This window comes from Osmerus eperlanus, chromosome 6, assembly GCF_963692335.1.
Source record: "Osmerus eperlanus chromosome 6, fOsmEpe2.1, whole genome shotgun sequence".
NCBI classification, from domain to species: Eukaryota; Metazoa; Chordata; class Actinopteri; order Osmeriformes; family Osmeridae; genus Osmerus; species Osmerus eperlanus.
Window position 1 is genome coordinate 14,576,573 of NC_085023.1, and position 23,191 is coordinate 14,599,763.

At 41.4% G+C, this 23,191-nt stretch overlaps 2 protein-coding genes across 2 annotated transcripts; one reads left to right on the forward strand and one right to left on the reverse strand.

Annotated features, from left to right (window-relative positions):
* Nucleotides 1-1,211: 1,211 nt before the first annotated feature.
* LOC134022772 (filensin) lies at nt 1,212-3,162 on the reverse strand. The gene is made up of 3 exons (XM_062464520.1): nt 2,585-3,162; nt 1,750-1,810; nt 1,212-1,337 (listed from the first exon to the last, which is right to left on the reverse strand). Exons 1-3 carry the CDS (start codon nt 2,953-2,955, stop codon nt 1,212-1,214), a joined length of 558 nt encoding a protein of 185 aa, XP_062320504.1. The 5' UTR covers nt 2,956-3,162.
* A 3,403-nt stretch (nt 3,163-6,565) lies between these two features.
* On the forward strand, nt 6,566-10,533 carry prokr1b (prokineticin receptor 1b). The gene is made up of 3 exons (XM_062464630.1): nt 6,566-6,659; nt 7,625-8,188; nt 9,280-10,533. The coding sequence occupies exons 2-3, from the start codon at nt 7,719-7,721 to the stop codon at nt 9,986-9,988; spliced, it is 1,179 nt and encodes a 392-aa protein (XP_062320614.1). The 5' UTR covers nt 6,566-6,659; nt 7,625-7,718; the 3' UTR covers nt 9,989-10,533.
* The last annotated feature ends 12,658 nt before the right edge of the window (nt 10,534-23,191 follow it).

The following is a 23,191-nucleotide window of genomic DNA, read 5'->3' on the forward strand; positions in this document are numbered from 1 at the left end:
GTTCATGGCATACATGAAATACTCTCCTGGCACATTCCACAAAGTGGAAAGATGCTCACTGCATTGTAACATCACCAGACAGTTATGTATACTACGACATTGCCCTTAACGGTGTTTTATAACCGAAGTTGTTTATTCCATCAGATCGACCATCTTATATTGGCACATTTACCAGGGCTGCATCTCCTCCACAATTACATCTGAAAATAAAGTCGAAACAATGCAGGGGACACACAATGTCATGGTCGATCTATTGACTGTCTCTTTGATGATGTGGCTCCTCCACTGACCCTTACGTACACCACTTTTACAGTACAACAAAGACGCATTGATTTGCATGACATAATGTGATCAATGTCTGGTGATTAGGTTGAGAGGAGAGAAAATGCACAATATCTGTCTTTGTTGTAGCTTGTATGTATGCATGGGCTGCATGTTTTCTAAAGGTATTCAATGTCATAATGCATTTGAACCCTTAATGCATAATGCATTTGAGACCTTATATAACATAAAAGGTCAGACAAAGAGACAAGTCGATAGATCGCAAGGACATTGTGTTTACCGTACACGGTTAGTACCTTCTTTTCAGATGTTGTCGTGCAGGAGACTCAGTCTAGGTAAATGATGCCATTATAAGATGGTCGAACTGATTGAACAAAGTACTGCAAAGTACTGTTATAAGAAAGGGGGGATTGGGGAGGTTGAGGTGGGGAACAGTCTTTTTTGCCTTTCATGTCCTTTAATAGCACTATAGCCATATTAGAGAAGAGGTGTGAAATTGTATAGCCTGCGGTTGAGCCCATAATCACTATCATGCAATCTTAATCTCTCATTATGCTGTGTTTTCTGAGCTCAGTTTTCAGTATAAACAAATTACCAATAAATATGTGTGCAATGAAACACTTAATAACCCAAGGAGTGGGCAAATAAGTGTTTTTTTTTCTTGGTAAACATCCTGCCACTAAGTAGGATTATTAAAGCAATTACACATTAATTAAATTTGAGTATCCTATGATTGGATTGTTATAGTTTTTTCTGGCAGTTGTCAATATGGTAATATTCACTGGCTTTCTGAGCTATCTGACTTACCGTATAGTCAATATTGTAGGTACATTTAGTGTGTACTGTGGAGTTAACCTGAGGCTCTATTAGGATTGAACAGAGATTTTTAGGAATGCTTCGCTCAGCTGAGAATTAATGTCAGTGGTAACCTAAAGTTTGCTGACTATTACATCACTGACCTTCTTGTGTCTGTCTTTGGTAGAGTTGATGTCATCCTGAAGAAACTGGGACTGAATCTGATACTCCAGATTGCCCAGAAGAGCAGAGTCTGCTTCCTGTTAGAAAGGAGAAGAGAAGGAGGGAGATGAGGTATCAATAATAAACCAAACCATTTATCCAAGGTTATCCAAGTATTATGCTGCAAATACATATATTGGAGCGTTCTAAGAGCGTTCTAGAGCGCTCTTAGAACGCTCCTAAGAAGCTCTTAGCGTTGAGAGCTTCTAAACGAATCTGTGAAACGTGGCCATTATTATTATAGTCAAGTCAAGTATATATTATATAGTATTGGATAATGCCTTACAATATGGGTGTGTGAAGACATACCAACCACAATGAGGTACATCACTATATTTTGACTGATTGCTGCATCATTACTAAAATCACTCACTGTTTGAGTTAAGGAAACAGTGAAGCATGTATATAATTATTCATATTTGTTAAGTTACATTTAATTCAAAAGCATACCTTGTTGAGTTGTTCCAATGTGCCTCGAAGTTGCTCCTGATATTCACATTCATTTCTATATCTACAAAGAAAACAAAGATTCGATTTTCATTTACATTTTGCCTGCCGATAAGAAGAATGTTCAAACCGCTGTGACATTTTCTTTCAACTATTACGGTGATTGCATTCTAATTCTTCTCGCTACTCTTGTTTTTAAACGCCCCTACTTCTAACAAAGCCACATCTCTCATTATGTTACCCTGTTTCCATCCTAGTCTTGTCTGAACGATCCAGAGTGTCACTAACACCACACTCAACATTATCTGTGGTATGGTGACACCAACAGCAAAAAGGCCCTGGGTTCGATTCCTGCTTGTGGTACAGTTTGGTGCTCAGGTGGACCATCTAGGGCCTTACTCTGTGGAGTTTGCATGTTATACTGGTACTCACATGGGTTTCCTCCACAAATAACCCCTATGTTTCTCTCTTGGCCATGTCCCTGGCCAGAACATGAGGAGAGCACTTGGCTGTGGCCCCCTTGATGTGACTGATCACTGCTCCTGTGTGTATGTTCTAAATTGTCCCAACTCCTGCATGTGTGTTTATGATGATGGACAAATATAGTGTATTCTTCATTATCATCAGCGGTCTATCCTTTATGCACCCTTTCTGTATTTCCAGTGTCGTTTTAAAACTGACATTTGTATGTTTGCAAACCTCTCGAAATGATTTACAATTAACTGTCCATTGGCTGCATACCGTAGCTTACACCACAGCCATATGACAACCAACTAATATAAAAAATAACAATACATTACATAGGGAAGAGGCATCGCTACAGTACATTGCCACATACTTGTTGGTATACTCATCCAGCATACGGCAAGCATCTTTCAGCTCGCGGTTGAGTTTTGCATGGTCTGCTGAGAGCTCGCGGATACGCTGGCGGTTGAGATTGATCTGCTCAGTAAAGGCCTCTTCCAGGCCGCTGGCCTCTTCCATGCGCTGTAGCGTTTCCAGCTGCTTACGGAACACGGCGTTACGCTGCTCCAGTACCCGCGCCCGGTTTATGTAACGGGCAAAACGGCTGTTGAGCTCCTGGAGGCTCTCCCATCCCTGGATAGCAGAGGCACCGGCTGATGCATCCGAACTAGAGGGCTCCTCAAAAACGTCGGAGCGCTCATACTTTTCCTTGCGCACTTCGCGCAGGTAGCTGGTCTTGAACATGCTGTTGACGCTGTTCCGCTGCCTGGGTTGATGTTATCCCCGGTGTGCGTGGTCCCCTTCAGCACCTTTAGCGTGTGAAAACTCGGATGCTCACCCTCCACAGTCTCATGCTAGACTAAACGATGCCCGGCCCTTGCCGGCCGCGAAATAGCCCCCCAAAATCTCCCACCTGCCGGTGACCACGCAAGCCACGCGCGTGGTGGCTTCCAGATATTGTTGACGCCTTTGTGATTAAGGTTACAAAAGCTTGGGGAATGATGATAGGACAGAAAGACCAAAACAACGAGAGGCTTGGCGAGAAGAGAACACTGCTGCGTCAAACAGACTATTATGAGAGCCCCCTTTGTTTACGATCAGCTGTAGTTCTAGATCTGTTTGATTTAGAAAAAAATAGCTTTTGTTTTGGTCTGAACATGCAGCCAAACTGGCAAGGCTTTAAACATCAACACATAAGTGGATTGCCTTGCCTATGAATGAACCTCAACAAACACAAATATACTGTATAATAACCCGCAGAAAACTGGCAAGCCTACAGGAAAATGAAAGATATTGATTGGTAGTGCAAACATTTCAAATGAGATGATTGACTGACAATTCAACTGATGATTTGATGGAATGGTGCAATGGCAGACCATTTGATCAACCTGATACCATTATAACTCTAAAAAATAACAAATGGTTTCGTTTAGTTTTCAAATTTAGTACAGCAGTTTGTGTTCCTAAGGTTTAGCCTATCATTGCCTATCATATTTTCCCTTGTTATAATGTCCATTTGTCCATGGGTGAAGCAGTAAGCACAAATATCTCTCAAAATATCTCTTTTTTAAAATAAATTGACAAATGTTATCTCTCTTTATCTCTTTCACAAAATCTGTGTCAGTGAACCAGTGACCTCAAATAGGTATTTAATATACCTGTTTTAGTTAAATGCTAAAGGATTATGCAGTAGTTAGGTACTGTATGCTCTTTTTCATGACCCAAATCTAGTTTTTTCTAAGAGAGAGAGGGAGAGAGAGAAAGAGAGGGTACCACTCAGCACATGAAGGCTTGTGTGTGGGTGTGTGGTCATTGCCCTGGGCTCTGCCAGGGGTATGGGGTGGATATTCAGTAACAGTGTCACTCTGGACAGATCTGGGAGCTCTCTGCCAAAGGCTGAATGGGGCACATGCCCCATTGTTTTATGTCAGCATTTCTGTGCCTAGAAAAGGGGGGGGGGGGTCACCAAGACCACTCCAAATGCCCTGCTTGTGACAGGTCTGCTCTGTTTAAATCATTTGTATGTATTGAAAAATACATGTAAGTATTTGCCAGAAGAAATTATCACACGTTTCTTATATCAACACAATCATGCACATTACTTCATAGAGCTGAGGCGAAATGACTGGTTCATCAGTACACAGAAAACCCTTAAAAAACGGTTAGAAACTCAATTGTAAAATGTGACATGCTTTAATAATGGCATCCCTCCCTAGGTAAGCTCAATCCACATGCAGTTAAAATGCACCTTACATCATTACAGTTACCATTCTGCCGCAAGGCCTGTCCCGGTTCTCCTATAGGTCCAATTTAATTGATAGGTACAGTGGGAGGGAGCATGTGTCTCCCTGAAGAAGGAAGTTGGACAAGAATGCAATATTGCACAAACCAATTTACTGCATTAACTGCCAAAGTACTCACTGTTACATCACATAAATCATAAAAGGGGAAAACTTTCTGTCAAAGTGTTTATGACCAACAATATCAGTGAACACAAACACACATGTACATGTGTACACACACATGCAAAAACTAAAAAGGGTACCATCAACAATGTCCACGATTAATGTGGTAGTTTATGCTGAACAATTATTGTGGCATAAACGAATGATCTAATTACAGGGACATCGCAAAGTCAGCATTGCAGACAAACTGACAGGCCAGCAAACAAGCAATCCTCTAAGATTTAAAGTCTAGATATAACGGTATGGATATTGCCATTATTACTGATCTCTATCCCCCAACTGCCCATAAAGCTGCTTTCAATCTGCCATAACCTGTTCAGAGTCTGTAGAGTTTTTGCTTTTGCATATGCTTTTGCAGTGGATCGAAAACAATGGATCTGGTACACTTATCCTCCATATTCATTTGTTACGAGGGGTTGTGAATCCTAAAGTTGGGTGAGATCAAAGAACTGGCAGATGTGGAGATGGAAGCTTTACGTTGATCCTGCTGGGCAGGTTTGCTGTCTGCTCCAGAGGAGAGCAGTTCCTTGTGTATTTAGAGAGTGATAAAACTAAGAGGGATGGATGGGGATAGATTGCCTTGAGATATGTTTGACTTCATGTACAGTCTTTCTTATCAAGATGTGCTAACCAGGTGAAGATGTCTGGAACCAGTGTTATGGTGTGTTACGGCCGCAAAACAAAGTATGTTTGGAATGCTTTGAAAGGTGATATTTGGCGACTTGTAACATATAGTCATGGACAGAAAATAGCATGCGCTGCAGGAGTGACAAAGTGATTCTGACAAGCAGCAAAATCATTGTACATTTGACAGGGAAAAACACATTACAGTAGAAATATTGCTTGGAGTGAGGAGGGCATGGGGACCACAAAAACAACTTTCCATCATTTTCAGGACAATATCTCACATCCCACTGCTACCATTTTGCCAATATCCTACCTTGAATAAATACCCACAGTGTATACTGTATCTCACACAACTTTTCAGGAGTCTGGTCAAAGCTCTGCCCCAGAGAAAATGAAAAGAAGGGAATTGCTGCATAGTTTTCTTACAGTCCAGCAGAGGCCTGTTTGTCTGGCACCAGACAAAATAAAAATGATAACATAAGGAAAATTGAGTAGACAGCACTGGTAGAAAGTGGCTGTAGAAGTTAGGGGTTTCTGTTTTATTGCTGACAACAATCTGAGAAAATTACCTCATTATATTCATCCCTACCAAGAATGCTGATTGCTATTTGCTTGAAATGGTTTGTTTCAACGTTAGACAATATACAGTCATTATTATACCTGAATGAGAGAGACATGGCTGAATTTTCATGTTCCCTGGTGTTAAAGTAATGCTATATTTTTCAACATAATATGGAGACATCAACTAGCCTCCTGACAGAAAATTCCTCTGATTTGAATTGTATTACTGGATACAAATTAATGTTAATAGTAGCATGTCATCCACTGGCTTAGGGAAGCAATTTTGGCATTGTTTCACAGAAGATTGGGGTTACAGATGTTAATAAGGATTTTAATAAAATAACTGGGATGGAAATAAAATCCTCAAATGTCATACTTTAGAACACTATCGTATTTTCTAGGCTATAGTTACAGGGCTTGGCAATACAAATTATGTCAAGATAAGACATAATATGTTTGTGGATACATTCTGAATCAGTGGTTACTGTAAATGCTTCAATGCTCCATTCTGTCACTCTACCCCTTCACCCTGAGCCCAATCCTTCCAAAATATGGAAATCATCCTCTCCAACGAGCTCGGGAGCATCATTCTGCGTCATATAGCCGATCTACACCAGAGGGATAGGACACCAAGATAACTTTTCTATTTAGAAGGAGCGCGTTCGAAGAGAGAGAAGGACATCGACACATTTACTTGAGGTGATGGAGAGAATCATCTATTTTTTAAACCGCGGGAAAAGTGTCCTTCGTTCTCGAGGTTTACGCATCTTTGAAGTCCGCGACAGACATTGAAAAGTAAGTATACCTGCTGACATCGTTGATAAATAATGACTGCGACTCAATTGTCTTTTTGGAACCTTTTTCTGGATTTCTTAGTCATCTTATCCTCTTTTCTGTACTGTGTGATGGTGGAGGACTAGATGGAGGAGATAGATCAGAATGTTTTTTTTGCCACTTAAAATATTTGATCAGTCGATCAGATAAACAGATCATTAGAATAAGATGTCAATTGTTGGCGTATTTTTTATGATAAACTAGATTTGATAAACTGTTTATTTTATTTGTAGCCTATGGATAGGAATGGGATTAGCTGGATGTGATTCTTTTGCAGGTCCCCATCGATGATATTAATTTAGATAAAATATAAAATTAGACAGTTGATCCACTTCATTATCTATAGCCTAGTATTTAAATTGTATTCCATTGTAATCCATTGTAAGTGATTCAATTGCTCCATTTTGGCTGTTCCTTGTATGGTGATATACATGAGTGGTCTGATGAATTTTCATACTCTGAAAATTATTTTCCAAACAATGATCTGTGTTTCCCTACTCCTGTCAGACCTTCACCCCCCCTCCCACACACACACACACATGATCTAGTTGTCCCCACCATGATCTTTGAGTTAAAAACAATAAATACCAAATCAGTGTGCATACTAAAATTCAAACTGTACTTATTTATTTAACTGTTTAGACAGACATTCAATGATCTCTTATACAACATTGTTTCTCAGAAGGAAAGGAACACATTTCCCACTTGGCTGCATACTTAATTAAAGAGTAATTTGTATCAACTCTTTATCATTCCTTTATAAATAAAGAGGTTCTTTTGACACTCTTTTGAGTGGACATGTACTAACTACGCTCCTGGGGGCATCCTGCCTCATCAACTTCTATGCCTCAACATACAAAATAATACTTTTGAGTAATCACAGAAAACAAAAACGTCATTAAATATTATTGTTGTTGTTTTTGCAGAATTTGAGTTGTACTCCCACAAAATTGGAAAAAAAAAATCAGTCAGTCAAATTGAACACTTGAAAGCAGCTGTATATTGGGAACTTGGTGAGACATGGGAGACTCCAACATGAGTCACTTGGCTGCAGTGTACGTGGCAGGGACGCAGGGCACAGTCCTGGGGAGCGAGCAGGACCCATTCCTGGATCAGTACGACCTGGACTACAACCTTTCTAATGACGAGTTACCGGACACCACAAAGGGCCAGGCCTTCTTCGTGGCCACCATTGTCATCAGCGTGGTTCTCATCTGCATCATGCTAGTCTGTGGTGTCGGGAACTTCCTCTTTATTGCCACGCTGGCACGTTATAAGAAGCTGCGAAACCTCACCAACCTGCTCATCGCCAACCTGGCCATTTCAGACTTCATCGTGGCGGTGGTGTGTTGCCCGTTCCTGGTGGAATACTACCTGGTCAAGCAGCTGTCCTGGGACCACGGTCTGGTGCTGTGTGCCTCTTTGAACTACCTGAGGACTGTGTCTCTGTATGTGTCTACCAATGCCCTGCTGGCCATCGCTGTGGACAGGTGGGTGCGTCCAAGCTGACTGCCATCTTACGTCAAGCGTGTGTGTCTGTGAGTGTGTTTGTGTGCGTGAGTGAGTGGGGGAATGAGAAAGTGTGTATCTGCATGAATGCAATTTTGAGCTGTTTTACGTAAACATGGGGTTCTCTTTTTTCTAGTGGCCATTGGATGTTCATACATTATATTGTATTTTCTTTTGTCACAGCTATAGGCTTAAGGGAAGGTCAAAACAGTGACTGCAGGTACATTTGACCTGGTAGGGCTCTAGAGAAAAGGACTAACCTTTTTTTCAATAGAATTAGAATTACAAAGACTGAAGCCCACAAAAGGAAAAAGGGAAATTATTTTTATTCATGCCAAATTTTACTTCAAAGCAGCTCCACAGGGAGGCTAATTCTCACCACAAGTGCTTCTGATGAAAGCCCACAATCTAAAGTATATTGGTGTCTTCAGTGTAGGAACACTGTGTGTAAATGAGAGACAATGTTGTGTTGGGGTTATATGTGTTATACAGCTAGCTGCTGTATAACACGTATATCACTGCTGAACGTCCTTTCAGTGCATGGTGTCTTTCCTAGGTCAGGGACCATTCGCAGCTTCAGCACACAGTACACAAAGAACGTTTAGAAAAAAAACGATATTGAATGACAATATTGAATGATGAATTTAGTTATTTCAGGTAATGTTAGATATCATCATGTCATATTGGCTGTTATTGTTCATCCATTTTAAACTTTAACTAGAAAGCCATCACAAGTAACTGTATCAATCTGAATTAGCCTACTCACCAGAACAGTTTGAGAGATTACTCATCACAGGCTGACCTCCAGTTCCCTGCTGGCTTTGACATACCAGAATCTTTTAGGCTAAGTATTTCTTAGCTACAATTACCTATTTCGAAAAGGAGAGAAGGCTGTACTGACATGTATTGGTTTGATGACTGCCGTAAAGCTTTGAAACCCAGAACTGACCTTTCTTGGCAGTTCCTAAATAAAAGTGATACGATTTGGAAGCAGATAAAGAAGAAAGAAAGGCATCACAGGCATGCAGAATGGCTGGAGCAACCTCTGACTTTTCCATTCTCCCCTCATTAGGTACATGGCCATCGTGCACCCCCTCAGGCCACGCATGAACTACCAGACAGCCTACTGCGTGATCACAGGGGTGTGGATCGTCCCCATCCTCATCTCCATCCCTTCTGCCTACTTCACCTCTGAGACCATGTACCCACACAGAAATGCCGACGCCCAGACCACACACAAGGTGTTCTGTGCCCAGATCTGGCCCGTGGACCAGCAGGCCTATTACCGCTCCTACTTCATGATCGTCTTTGCCTTGGAGTTTGTTGGGCCCGTGGTGGTCATGGTCATGTGCTACGCCCGGATCTCACGGGATCTGTGGTTCAAGAGCGTTCCCGGCTTCCAGACGGAGCAGATCAGGAAGAGGCTACGCTGCCGCAGGAAGACGGTGATGGTGCTGATCGGGATCCTCACCGCCTACATCCTGTGCTGGGCGCCGTACTACAGCTTCACCATCCTGCGGGACTTCCACCCGACATTCATCTCCCGCCAGAAGAACTCGCTGGTGGCCTTCTACATCATCGAGTGCATCGCCATGAGCAACAGCATGATCAACACTTTCTGCTTTGTCAGCGTGAAGAACAACACGGTCAAGTACCTGAAGAGGATTGTGCTGCTGCGCTGGAGGTCCTCTTACGCACCCAGCAAGACAGTGGAGGAGACTGATCCGAGAACCTTCAACATAACTGTAACTGAGGTGGTGGAGTGTATTCCTATGAAGTGACGACCCAATTCAGTAAACATAAAACTGTTTATACTTAACAACTGTTTTACATTTGAGTTGATGTTGGTCTACTGGTAGAGACTGTGTACATTTTATTGTGGAGAGGAGTCTTGGGTGTATTTTATTTTGAGTATACCTTATTACTGTGGAAGACAGAAAGCTGATGTGAATTTCGAAAATGTGTGTTCAACTACACTGTCGGATACGGACGATAATCTAATGTACAGTGGGCCAATGTTGAACATGAATGTACAAAATGCATTTTTTATAGTGTTGTACTTTCATTCATGCTTTGCTTACAGAATTAATTATGTAATTTTTTCAACAACTGGATGTTTGTAATTGAATTCTGATCTCTCAGGTCAGACAGAATCTGTGAAGATGTTGCATCACTACTCTATGTTCCTTTGACATGTTTTGATCAGTCTGAAAACACTTTGAGACTTACAAGAATCTTAGATCTTGGCATAATTTTGGCCTCTCATGTTCTAACCTTCTTTTACACTCCACGTTACAATGCCAGTAATATTTTCTCTGATATTCTCACCTCATACCGCATGCAGGCACCAGAACTATAGGTATTTACTGTTACTATGCCTTTAAAAAGCAGTGACAGGATTTTCTCTGTGCTGTTTGTGTGCTTCTTTTTGATGCTTTCTCTTACAGATCAATAGAAGCAATGTGTCCTTGGTAGAATGTACATTCAGTGTGTTGCAATTTTCCTGTTGTTGTGATTTGTATGGAAATGTTTCTGTAGTACTTACATTTGCCTGCTTTTTGTTGCCTATTGCATGTTTAGTATGCTTATTAAAACAACATGCGACAGAACAAAAGGACAGATAAATTATTTTTCCTTCCTGCTCTTCTTCGAGATTACTTTGTTTGTGTGAAAGGGTGAACTCAATACACACCACAATACCACCTGGAAAATGTAGCATGGAGATTTGGATTGGATAACTCTTCTTTGAGTTATCTACTCTTATTGTAGGTATGTACATTGATTACCTTTAGTCAATCCACATGTTTTTGAAGCCCTATAGTTGGCCAGGGGGGTATTCCAGAAAGCAGGTTATGTGACTGCTACGGTCTCTTTCTCTTTGGGGAGATGGGCTGTTTGTCTCTCTCTCTCTTCCTATCTGATGCCTCTCAGGTGTGGTGCGTTTCCGGCTGATGACGTGGGCGTGTCCATCAAGGCTCCTCGTTGGCCAATCAGGAGAGCTCCACACCCTGGGGGTGGGGGGGTGAGGGAGGTTGGTAAGAGCTTTTGGTTGAGCAAGCAGTACGAGCTTGTGTTATTGAGAGAACTGTAAAAGCTTTGTTTTTGTTGATTGTTTATTTGTATTTGTAGACCCTGGTCCCACCTAGATGTCGGTGGAGTAGGGCTAGGTAAGACACCCTGGGGTTTACATACAACCGTAGGTAACTCATTGTTAAATACACTAGGTTAGAAGCTAGCGGCTGTCACCCTGTGTATTGTAGCAGTGAGGTAAGTTGTAGAATAGGTTGTGTCAGGCAGGAGTAGAAGGGTAGGGAAGCTCAGGGTCTTTTTGTATTATTTCTTTGATTTGACAGACCGCTGGCACTGCCCTACTCCTAACCCTTTGCCTGTTGTCCTCCCTCCCTATGAGTATATGTATGTGCATCTGTGTACTTATTAAAACCTGTGTGCACGGCATTTTGGTGTGGCAAACAATTATTGGCGCTACCCTCCTGTTCCCTTCACCACTGTGAGGCCTTGGGCAGTTGCGTGCTCCTCCTCTTCCGAGCCATTGGAGGGGGCGTAACAGTGACACACCCGGGTAAGTTAACTCCCCAGCTGACACCCAGCATTGTAGCAACATTGCCAGTAGGTTGCTGCAACATTGTGAATCGGCTGGTAGGTTAACCTACCCAGTTAATAGTTAACCCACAATAATGGGTTTATTTTCATTCCTTTTCATTTCATTCCAGCCACAATAGCCAGTTAATAACCCAGTGTACATCATCTTAGACTCAAATGGCACTTCAGATTAAAATAACCTTTTTGGCATAGAGTACAAAGAAAATGACTGTGCTTCTACAAGCTGTCAAAATGGGGTGCTAAAGGTATTCCTATCTGTAGAAAGCAATATTTTTGTTTTCGCAGTAATGCAACAAAACATAAGTTGTGTTTTATCCCACCCCCATATGGTATGGCTGGTGCCTGGACCGACATTCATTGGTTTTCTCAATTGAAACTCCTGCTTAATAGAATGCAATTACACTTGTTTATATTCAGATCAGAGAGACTGACTGAAATGCAATTTGTTCAATATCTTTTAATAACAAAATGTGTTTCTTATCATGACATGACATGCATGTGCAGATCCTCACTAGAGAAATGTCTAGACACAACATCACCAAACGTACATCTGTTTTCTTACCTCATGAAGTCCAGACTCAACATAGACCCTTTGTCTGTGCTGGCCAGTACCATGGCCACTGAAGATCAATTGACAGTACTTGACATGAATCTGTGCCTCCTGTAGATGTGGGGAGTGCTGATTCTGTTCCCCTTTGGCGATCCTAATGAGGTTAAAGTGACACTGGCAGGTCGGCACTGCAACAGTAGACAGATTAGCTCTGAAAGACTTATGTAGAAACTGCGCACACACAGACGCACACACACGTACACACACTTGGGTAATCAAATAAATGAATCTTCAGCTGGGTGTGCAGAAAATAGACAAAGACATAACTGGTCCTGAATTACATAACAGACACACATCCGTAACTGTATTATACCCTTAACTTCTCCTCCTGAATAATTTCTATCGATATTATCATAATCATTTAGTATGGACCCATTTGATCAAGAGAGACTCTTAATGTTCTCCACATCCTGTACCAGCTTTCACAGATCAATGTTGTTGCAGGTTATACTTAAATCTAGGCATTTTAAATGTTACTTTATCTGTACCATATCTCAATACTGCCCTGGCCTGACCAAGCCACATTCTCCTCCATTCTAAGAGTCACGGATGTTTAAGTGTCAATGAGATTTGGCATTCTAACAATTCATCAGTGTAGAAGCACATTTTGCACGTTGACCGCTAATGAGGCTTGTCATTCTTTATACTAATCTTCCTTGAGGCCTCCAGTCAGAGCCACGGCTGTTTTCTTTCCATTAGCATGCACTGTTTATTGGTGGTGTTTATTGCCCACATTAGTCTCTGCATTAACCCCTGTAAGCTCAGCTGTCAGTTAGCCAGGCTCTATGTTTTGTTCCTCACCATTTCCCTATGATACAGATTGCAAAAACCGCTAAAGAGATTTCCTGCTATCACTGAAGGATAAATTCACAACATTAACGTAAGATGACAATACCACTATGTGTATTCACACTCCACTAATCTGTTTATTGCTTTTGTTGATGTGTGAGCATTTATTGCTGGCCAGCGAAGTGCTGAGGGGTAAAAATGGTGACACTGGCAGAGCTGTGACACCAGATGTCAAAATAAACAAGTGCAGTCTCATTCTGGACATGCAGTAAATAAGCCCCAAGCTTTTAAATGTAGGACCTTAAGTCAGAGGAGGAGGGTTTCAGCGCTGCTTTGAACATCCGAGTCCACCGGCACAGTTGTCAGTTCTGACTGTGTTCTGCACTGGTCATCTTCGGTGGCACCGGCTGGGCTGTCTCTTGACCCGCCCGACCCGTCTGACTGTCTGCCTGTACAGCTACGAGAGCAGCATCAGCACTACGGGCCAATCTGGTTCACCATAAGAGGGTCTCCATGGCCCCAGGCTGTGATCAACTTGCATTAGATACATTCTCTGTATCTATGTGTGGGTGAGTGTTTGTACTGTGTAGGTACAATAAGATGCATACATAGTATACTGTACATGTAGCGCCAACATTAATTGAATTAATATATCTCCCTTAATGTCATCAATCCAATTGGCACTTATTTGGTTTTGTATGCTTCATGTTTTGGCTACCTGCAATGTTTGGGGCTATCACGTTGTTACGATCAGTGACCTATGCACTTTTGTAAAGCTCTCTCTTGGAAGTCGGTTTGGATAAAAGCGTCTGCTAAATGAATAAATGTAAAGTAAATGTAATGTAAATCCCCATTTTATGGTACACAATACTCCATAACACAACCACAATCCCTTTCTTGACAGCATGCTTCTGCTTTGTCAGTGCAGGCTCATCCCTTGGCAATTTGTAATTACACCATGCCTGCATCAAAGTAATTAATTAAAAGGTACTCAACCACAGAAGCACTATCTGTAAGAGAAATCCATATCTTCCTGTGTGGTTGAGTCTCATGTACATGTCAGACTCAACCAGCTCAAATGAACTGGAACTGTGATGAGAGAACAGATAATGATAGACAGAGTTACCCAACCACTTACCAACACACTTCATCTTCAAAATTAATTTCATTGCTGTCCAGTCTCTAATTAGGTCTCCTGACTATACCTGTATTCTCTGTACTTAGGATCCAATGATCTTCTGATGTCCAAGAGGCTGCTGGTGATGGAGCCTCGACCAATGGGAGAATCAGTATTCTCTTGTGTGTAATCAAAATCATGAATTGTCTATTACTGTACGCACAGCTCAGGACACTGGTGGGAGTGTCAGAAATGTGAAATACTAAGTGTTTCTATGTGTACATAGGCAGATCCTTTAGATGTGTGCATAAACACCATAAGGTTTCATTAACACCCAAAATCTTTAATCCTATCTAATTACACACCTAAGAACCAGTGACTTATTGCAGGGCTTTTAAAGCTACACATAAGTGCCAGCTTTCTGAGCAGATAAGCTTTTAGTACACAGCTAGCTTACTTGTTGGTCGTTTATTACAGAGATGACTGTGAGCTTAAAAAGACAGCCTTGCTTTACTCAAGAGTGCAACGATTGGCAACAGGTGAGATTGTATCTTTGGGGCCATGTTGATAGGAATAATGGTTGTAGAACTGGTGATGTTAAGGTCACAGCTCAACAGTGCACCATTAATTAAATGTTAGTGTGCATCTGTTCCCTGGCCCTGAGCTTCCCTGCCTGCAGTACTTGTATTGTCTGCTGGTACATCACCCAGATCTGTTGCTACACTGAAGACAAAGAGAGTTTGTTCCTAATCCTTATGGTACTGCCTCTCATGTAAACCCATTTCTATTAGCACAGACCATTACCTACTCAAAAACTGTGCACCAGTGTTGTGTTAATGTAGACCATGCCTCACACTCAGAACAGCAGTCAAATCAGAATCTCTTGATAAGCTTTGGTTAATTATAGCTTGTTCTCTCCTTTTGCTGCCAATCAAAAGATCATTTCAGGCCACCATTACCCTCCAACTGTTACCTCCACAGTAAAGTTCCAACTGTGATTGCTGTCAAATGTGAGATTTCTCAGGGCTTAGGGGAGTAGACATCTATCAAACGGTGACCAGATTGAATTGACTAGTTGTCTGTGACAGCCTATCAGGGGACAGTTTAGGCCACAGAGGACCTGAGTAGAACACATGAACATGATGCCAGAACACATACCATGAAAGGTATGTGAAAGCTACATTTGAAAAGGATGAATGTACATTCAGTACGTGACGATTTCCACTTCAGGATTTGAAACAATCCTGACAGAAGCATAAACATACACTGGAGTTGCTTGGTTTAGTTTTGAATTAATTTAATCTGTTACTATATGATGAAATTAAATAATCATAAATAATGTTTACTGTTGCAGGCCGGGTGACACCCCTGCCCCCACCTGTCATATGCTAATTTAGTCTGACCATTATTGCTCTGATTTAACCCATAGAGTCAAATTGCAATTCCAGCATATTTGGTTAAAATTGATGCACTGTTCAGTTTACCCCTCTTCCATTAAACCTAGGGGAATCGGTTTGGTTGTTTGGCCAATATTAAAACCCCATACACCATATAAGACTTAACTGCATGAGTGTACAAGATGGGTCCAACAATCTTGTCTTCCACATGGGAGACAAATCTAAATTGACAAGCCCATTAACAGTAGTTCGAACGTGGAAGAGGAGATGGATGGGATATCAAAGAGAGGAAGCCCATAGCGCTTTTCCAACAACATGCAGAACAACAACATTAATGAAATGAAGAACTTTTCTGCTAACCCCTTGACCCAGGAGGAGTTAAGCAATGGAAATTGGCTTCAGAATGTGTTCATTTTTCTCTAATTCAATTTTGTTTGCACGAGTAGTACAATGAACAAATACCGTACCTCATTTGTTTGCATAGCAGCTAATGTCAAAGCATGTTTATCATTGGAGTTTAAGGATTTAAATAATGCCTCAAATAAATGCTGGTGTTTGTTATTCTGGTGCTTACATCTATTCATCTTTCATCTGTTCCATCCTAGAAAAGTGAATAAATAAACGAAAGTACAGATATAATGGTTTTTTTTTTACAACTAAACTGTTTTAGGATCTGCTACGCTAACTGCTTCTATGCTTTTCCAGGTTACTGCACTGAGCTAGTCCATCAGTTCCCCCTGCCTCATCCTGACTCTGACCAGGGCAGAGCGGGAACATAGGGTCCTGGAGGAGCCTGTTGTCTGAGCTGACGTTACTGTCACACTAGTGACACGGTTAAAAGCAGGTGTTATCCTTGGGCCACAGTCACACAGCCGAGAGACAGATGCAGAAAATGTTTTTAATGATATAATAAAGGATAAAAATGTCCAAATACTAAAAACAATGTAAATGTCTCGTAGCCTATGGCTACTTTGGCGTATGTCCCCTCCGATCCAAGAACGCCGTCGGCTCCGCGCCTGCAGTGCGTAGGCCTGCCTGGACAACAATAATAATTGGCTACTTTTGATTCGCACAGTGACAAGTAACTGTGTAGGGGAGATTCAAGTACTTCCCTTTACGTTCATCGGACGAGCAGTGGTTGTGCCTCCGGAGTCCGAATGGGAGCAGCGGAATTTTGATCGTCGCTTCTCTGTGCTCCTGCGTGTGTCCCAGTAGAATCCTGCCTTCTGTTCAATCTCCGCTCCTTTTTGAAGGAGTTCCTCTCATTGGTTGGCCAATCAGTTGGGGATCATTTAGCAGTGATGGGCTGCGTCCCTGTCAGCTGGGGAGTTCCCTCCCCCCGTCCCTGACGTCAAACAGCACACACAACACCATGCACACAATCACAGCAAACAACACGAAAATACCACAGCAACCAATATGAAAACACCACAGCAAACAATAGTCAAAACCAAACCAAAACAACAGACAACATAGGCTGGCCATCTGACATCTGTGACATTACTTTCTGGTCTGCCGCGCCTCCGTTGTCAACATGCTAAATCAGGAAATGGCTTCTGTTGCTCCCCGAGGACATACAGAGAAGCCCTTCTCCTGGTGTCAGCCCTGTGGAAGCCGCCCTGGGAGGGAGCTGAGAGTTCCTGATGCCTCCAGAGAAGTTACAGTGGAAGACATGCCATTCCAGTGGGGTTTTTACACTTTTCACAACAAACATCACATGAAAACAGCTGGAGAGTGCATCGCGCATCAGGGGATTTAAAAATATACTTTTTGGGCGTCACAATGTTTGACTTGTCTTTATTTAGAAATACAAATTCATCTTTCGTTTTCTTTTTTCTTTACCAAGGGAAATAGATCAGGGGGAATCATGTTTTTAAAATATGTTATGCTTTCAACTGAAGTCAAGTGGTTTGCTGTGGAAGCAACTATTGGGTGACACAATTGTTTTAGGCCTTCTGCTCTTTCCTATAGAACTCTACGTTTTCTCTAAAACCCCAAAGTAGTGCAACATTGATACAGTACATACTGTTGGGTCTCAAAGTTTGTGAAAATTAGATGCTCAGAGGCAATTACCATGCAACCAAATCTGAAGTCAAACATTTTATTAATGATGCGGCTCTTGACATGAAAAGCAAACCTTAATCACAAACATTAATTGAAAAGATTCATCAAACAGTCCCATTCTAGATAAAGTCCCCCCATCATTTGTGATGTTATTGAGCCAGATTGTTGAAGTTGTTCAACAGTACAAGTATCTGTTAACAATAATGTATTAGAAATAAACCTTTGAACCTAATCCTGATGTTGTTTTTGCAAAGTCCCATCAGTGTTTCTCAAAAGCTCAGATGGTTTAACATCGACTCTTTTATATGAATGTTTGACTGTTTTATTGAGTCTGTTCCCACCTTTTCTATTCCCTGGTTTGAGTCACTTACCTTGAAAAACAGGTTGGAAGGAATTGTTAGAATGTGCAATAAAATTGAAAGAACAAATCCAATGACTCTTACAAATGGCAAAACTCAAAAGACCCAGTCTTTGCTGACCCTAGTCACCCATTGATCAATTTCAGTTCAGGTTGTTTCCATCTAGTCGCAGACAATCTGCAAAGATGCAGTACCAATAGTTTTAAGAACCAATTTTTCCATGCTGCTTTTGGCCTTTTTAATTTAATCACTTAATTTGAGTGAATTGTTTGTGTGTTGGTGTTGATTGTAGATGATGACTGTATTTATCTACTGGTGGCGGTGCAACAAATTGCCCTTCTGGGATGATGAAGCTGACCTTGACCTTGACCAGGATAAAAAAGATTCTAAACATTGATGTTGCTTTGTAAGTTAACAGAACATATATTAAAATGTCATTAAAATGGCATTATCCAAGGCTTAAGGTGTTTGTCTCTAAGGTGAGTTGTCAACAAAATGTGTAAATTTTGTGTATATATCCAGAGATGATTATTAGAGTGCTCCATCGCTGGATGGGAGAGAGAACTCATACGTGCTCAGTGCACATTCTGATGCAAGAGCTCTGGGCCTCACAATAAGGAAGACCACAATCAGGTCTGTTTCACCTCCATCAGAGACACAGACTCTCCACCTTCAAGAAAAGGCTTAAGACGCACTTGTTCTGGGAGTACAACGGTACTTAGGAATGATTTGCTGGACCTGATGCTAGTTTCCTCCAGGATCACAATGACTCTTATTGAGAGACTTGTTGCTCTTGTTGGTTAGTTGTAACTGATTTAAAATACTTCTTGCACTTTTTGAGGTTCATGTTGTTTAATTGTAACTTGTTTAAATACATGCTCTTATGGTTCTTCCCTTTGGCACTTATTTGTTTTTTTCACAATGTATGCTCATGTTTTGGCTACCCGCAATGTTTTGGGCTATCTCGTTGTTATTATCAGTGACCTATGCACCTTTGTAAAGCTCTCTCTTGGAAGTTGCTTTGGATAAAAGCATCTGCTAAATGAATACATGTAAATGTTTCACAGTTAGAGACTTTTTTTCTCAGAACATCTGGGGAAATTCAATAATTTTTCTGCTCAAGAACTACTCAAAGGTAAACTCAGAGCCAGTGAATGGTCAGCTGTTATGTGATGCAAAACAAACCGGATTATGTGAGTGCAATGCATCTCCAGTATTTATTCCTCCAACTACACCACGTTGACAGACGGGATTTTCCATCCGTGGCATCAGTATGTGAAATACTGTGGTAGCATCACCTTGACCCCTAGGTAAGGGAACACACATTGCTCAACCCAAGCACAGAAACCACCATTAAATGAATGAAAAAAGACATACTCAACAAGGGCACTGCCTGAGGTTAAATGTTTGTTTTGGATTTGACCATCTTGGTGTGAATTGCAACCAGCTCCCTTTGAGCTGTTAGGATATGCCAAGACCAATAAATGAAGGTTTACACCATGGAAAGGTCAGCCAGGTAGAGGCTAATAAAGCACAGTCAACCGCTGCCAATGCCCATGACTGGGTTAACAACAGACCTTCAGTTAGAACCTCGGTGTCAGTTGATTGACACAAAGCAGCAGCTATGCATCATCCCAACCTAGTTATCCCTTATCCTTCTGGACTCAGGCACACATGAACTATTTAATATACCCTCTGGTCTCTTGTAAACGGTTGGATAGCGACCTGTGATTCTTAACATCTTTATTTTTCAATTTAGCGCTTTTGTGGAAATCTATTTATGCCTGACATTTGCTTTTCAATTTCATCCATGTGTCGTGCTCTCTCCCATCCGTTACAAAAGACTCAAATTTGCAGCCGTTGCACAAGATTGCCTGCCTAACCGTATATGCCCAATTCATTTATGTACCTGCGGGTGGATTTCTTTTTGGACTGTGCATGCCTTTTGCTTGTGCTCCATTAGTGTCTGTGTCACCAGCGGTCAGCTAACAGCTGTTGCCCTGGCATCACAAGGTCTCCTCCCTGAGGCTTGTAACGTTTGGACGTAACCTCTTATCGTGGCACAGTAGCCAGGCGATGGAATGAGAACACCCTCTAAAACTGGGGAGACGTCCCTGGTCGCTTTATTTCTCAGCCAGGTCTCTTATGGTAACTCCGATTGACACGAAGGCACTTAACAGGAAAGATTTTTAAATAAATTAAAATAAAAGGACTAAAAGAACACAGAACCCCTTGCAAAAGAGTCACCCATTAGTGGCCACATTACACCTCAGCAGGAAGAATGTCAGATGTATAACCACAGCTTGGAACAAAGGCTGCATGCACTAGACCAGATCAAGAACATGTTATGATATTGTTTCTGATGTCTGCAAACATCTTACAAGTCATGTAAAGATGAATCTCATCTGATTGTGCACATTCACACTTCCTAAATTGAGCTGAATCACAGTCTAAATAGGATTGATGAACACTATTTCTTTTGAAGCTTGATAAGGGTCCAGCATCTTCTCTGGTGCGTTATCTGGCATGATGTAATTACATCACTCAGAGTAACTGATGAGACACATTTGCTGAGGGACAATGTTGTTTATGATATAGAGAAGAAAGTACCAGTGAGGATGGGATAGAGAAAGAGAGAGAGACAGAGAGAGAGAGAGAGAGAGAGAGAGAGAGAGAGAGAGAGAGAGAGAGAGAGAGAGAGAGAGAGAGAGAGAGAGAGAGAGAGAGAGAGAGAGAGAGAGAGAGAGAGAAATGTTATGGGATTATAGAGGATGGAACTTTATTAAATATGTGAAGGCTGTCTCTCAGCATCACTCATCTGAAAACCGATTAGTCCTATATTAATCACCATATACAGGACCATGCTGGGGGCTTTGTGCTATTCATATAAACATAACAAAACATACAGCATGCACTTAAACACACACACATTCTCTCTCAGACACACATTCTTTCCGGCCATGTTGCACAGACACAAGAGTCTCTGGCTAGGGCATCTTTGATGCTGAGTGGGTGCGAAATGTGGAAACTGACAGATTTTCATACTCAGTCCAGCCTCACTCCCCACCCTTCCCCTCCATTATAACTTTAGAATGTAGTCTAGACTGAAAACTTCCTGGATGTTGCTACATCTCTTTCTTTCTTAGTTTTTCTGTGTCCCTTTTTGCCATTGTTTCACTACCTCTTTCTTTTTAGTCTGTTTCTCTCTGTTGTACCACTTTTACTCTCTCTCCCCCCCCCCCCCTCTCTCTCTCTCTCTCTCTCTCTCTCTCTCTCTCTCTCTCTCTCTCTCTATGGTGTTCATATTAAGGGTTGAAACATTTTGAGAAAGAAAAGTGTAAGATGAAACAATGAAAAGACAGGGAGAGAGTCCTGTGTGAGTTCCAGTCCTGTCTCTCTTTGGCCTGGCTCCCTGCACCACCTGCTTCTGGTTTTGATCAGCCATCTGTTGTCCATGTGTGATTACCTTGCCCTGTATATATATGTCTGATCCTTATTTCAGTCCTTGTTGCTTTGTTGTCATACCTGTGAGTATTTCTTCCTGTTTTTTCCAGTTTTTTCCAGAACTCAACAGGGTATCATTCAAACACTTCTGGGTACCATCTGAAGATATGGGCAAATTTGAAAGATTTTGGTGTCTTGCACACTCCCTTTATAAGGAAGTCGGTGAGATTGGTTCCACCCAGTGGAGTGTAAAAATGTAATATTTGAAGTAATTTGTCTAATCCCAATAACCAATCATGTGCCTGGTGGTAGAATTGGGGGTTTGTGTGAAAATAAGTAACTGTGGAGAGATTAAGACAACCCAACTTCACCTTGGATGAGATGGAAGTTCACTGATCAAGAGATACAAACTTTGAGTCATGGAGATGCTCAGAATCTGCCAGGGATTTCTACGTCTAGTAACTGTAAGGGAATATTTATCATTGGCTGTCAGTGCATCTTCGTCTGAAGTCTCCAGAACACCTGAGCAATTCAACGTGATGTTGTGGGTCCAAAGAGCGGCAGTACAGTCTGCCCTCTGACTTCATCTGAATCAAGGACCCTAAGAGTTTAGGGGTTAGGTATGTGTTTCAAATGTCTTATTCATCCTGCCTGATGAAATACTGTTTACCCAAGGTGTAAGGAGACTACCTAGTTGATATTTATAGACTAAATGTTTAAACAGTATATACAGTATATATCATTTTCCAAAAATCTGTGTGGAGCAATCCTTTGGGTGCACAAGGGGTTGCTGAATGTCCATGCACTACAGTGAAAAAAGAGAATTCAGGAGTTTATCATGTATGCCTGAGGGTTTATGTTTTTGGTATGCATATAGTCAATGGTTTGTGCCTACCTCATTATGCATACAATCAGGTGAGTGATTACTTGTAAAAACAGGACCATATGGGTGTATTGAGATGAGGTTATCATCCCTGCCTTTTGCCAGAAGAATACAATAGTCCAGAATGACACGTTTAATACAGTAGAACTGTTTTCCAAGCATTTGGCCAATTTGATCCCAAAATACTGTACAATATGCAGTACATCTACATGTACACACATTAGCACACACTCTGAGACCAGTCTTTTAGGACTCCAGCTACATTGCATCTCATATTTAGAACACATCTGCATACAAACAGAACATTTTAAAAGGCAGATAAAGTAAATCGATCGGCAAAAATTGAATTAGTTAATATATATATTTTTTGTTATCTATCCCGCTAACATTTCCTACCATGTATTGACGTAGCAATGCCCATGTACCTAAAACTTTTCCTCATAGGTATAGCTATGTAGCTTCATGGTAGGTAATGTCACCTTAATACATTGTTGCCAGTGACTTTTATGTGGAAGTAAAACTGACGGTGTTTCTCCCACGCATTCTCAGATCCTTCTTGAGACTTCAGAAAGTCAGAATTTTCTTTTACTTAATCGATTGCAGACACACTTTAGCAAGCCCTTTTTCTGGAGCCTGTACATCTCAAAGCTTCCTCTGAACCAGGGTCCGGGGCCAGTATTGCTTTAAGCGATTCACACCT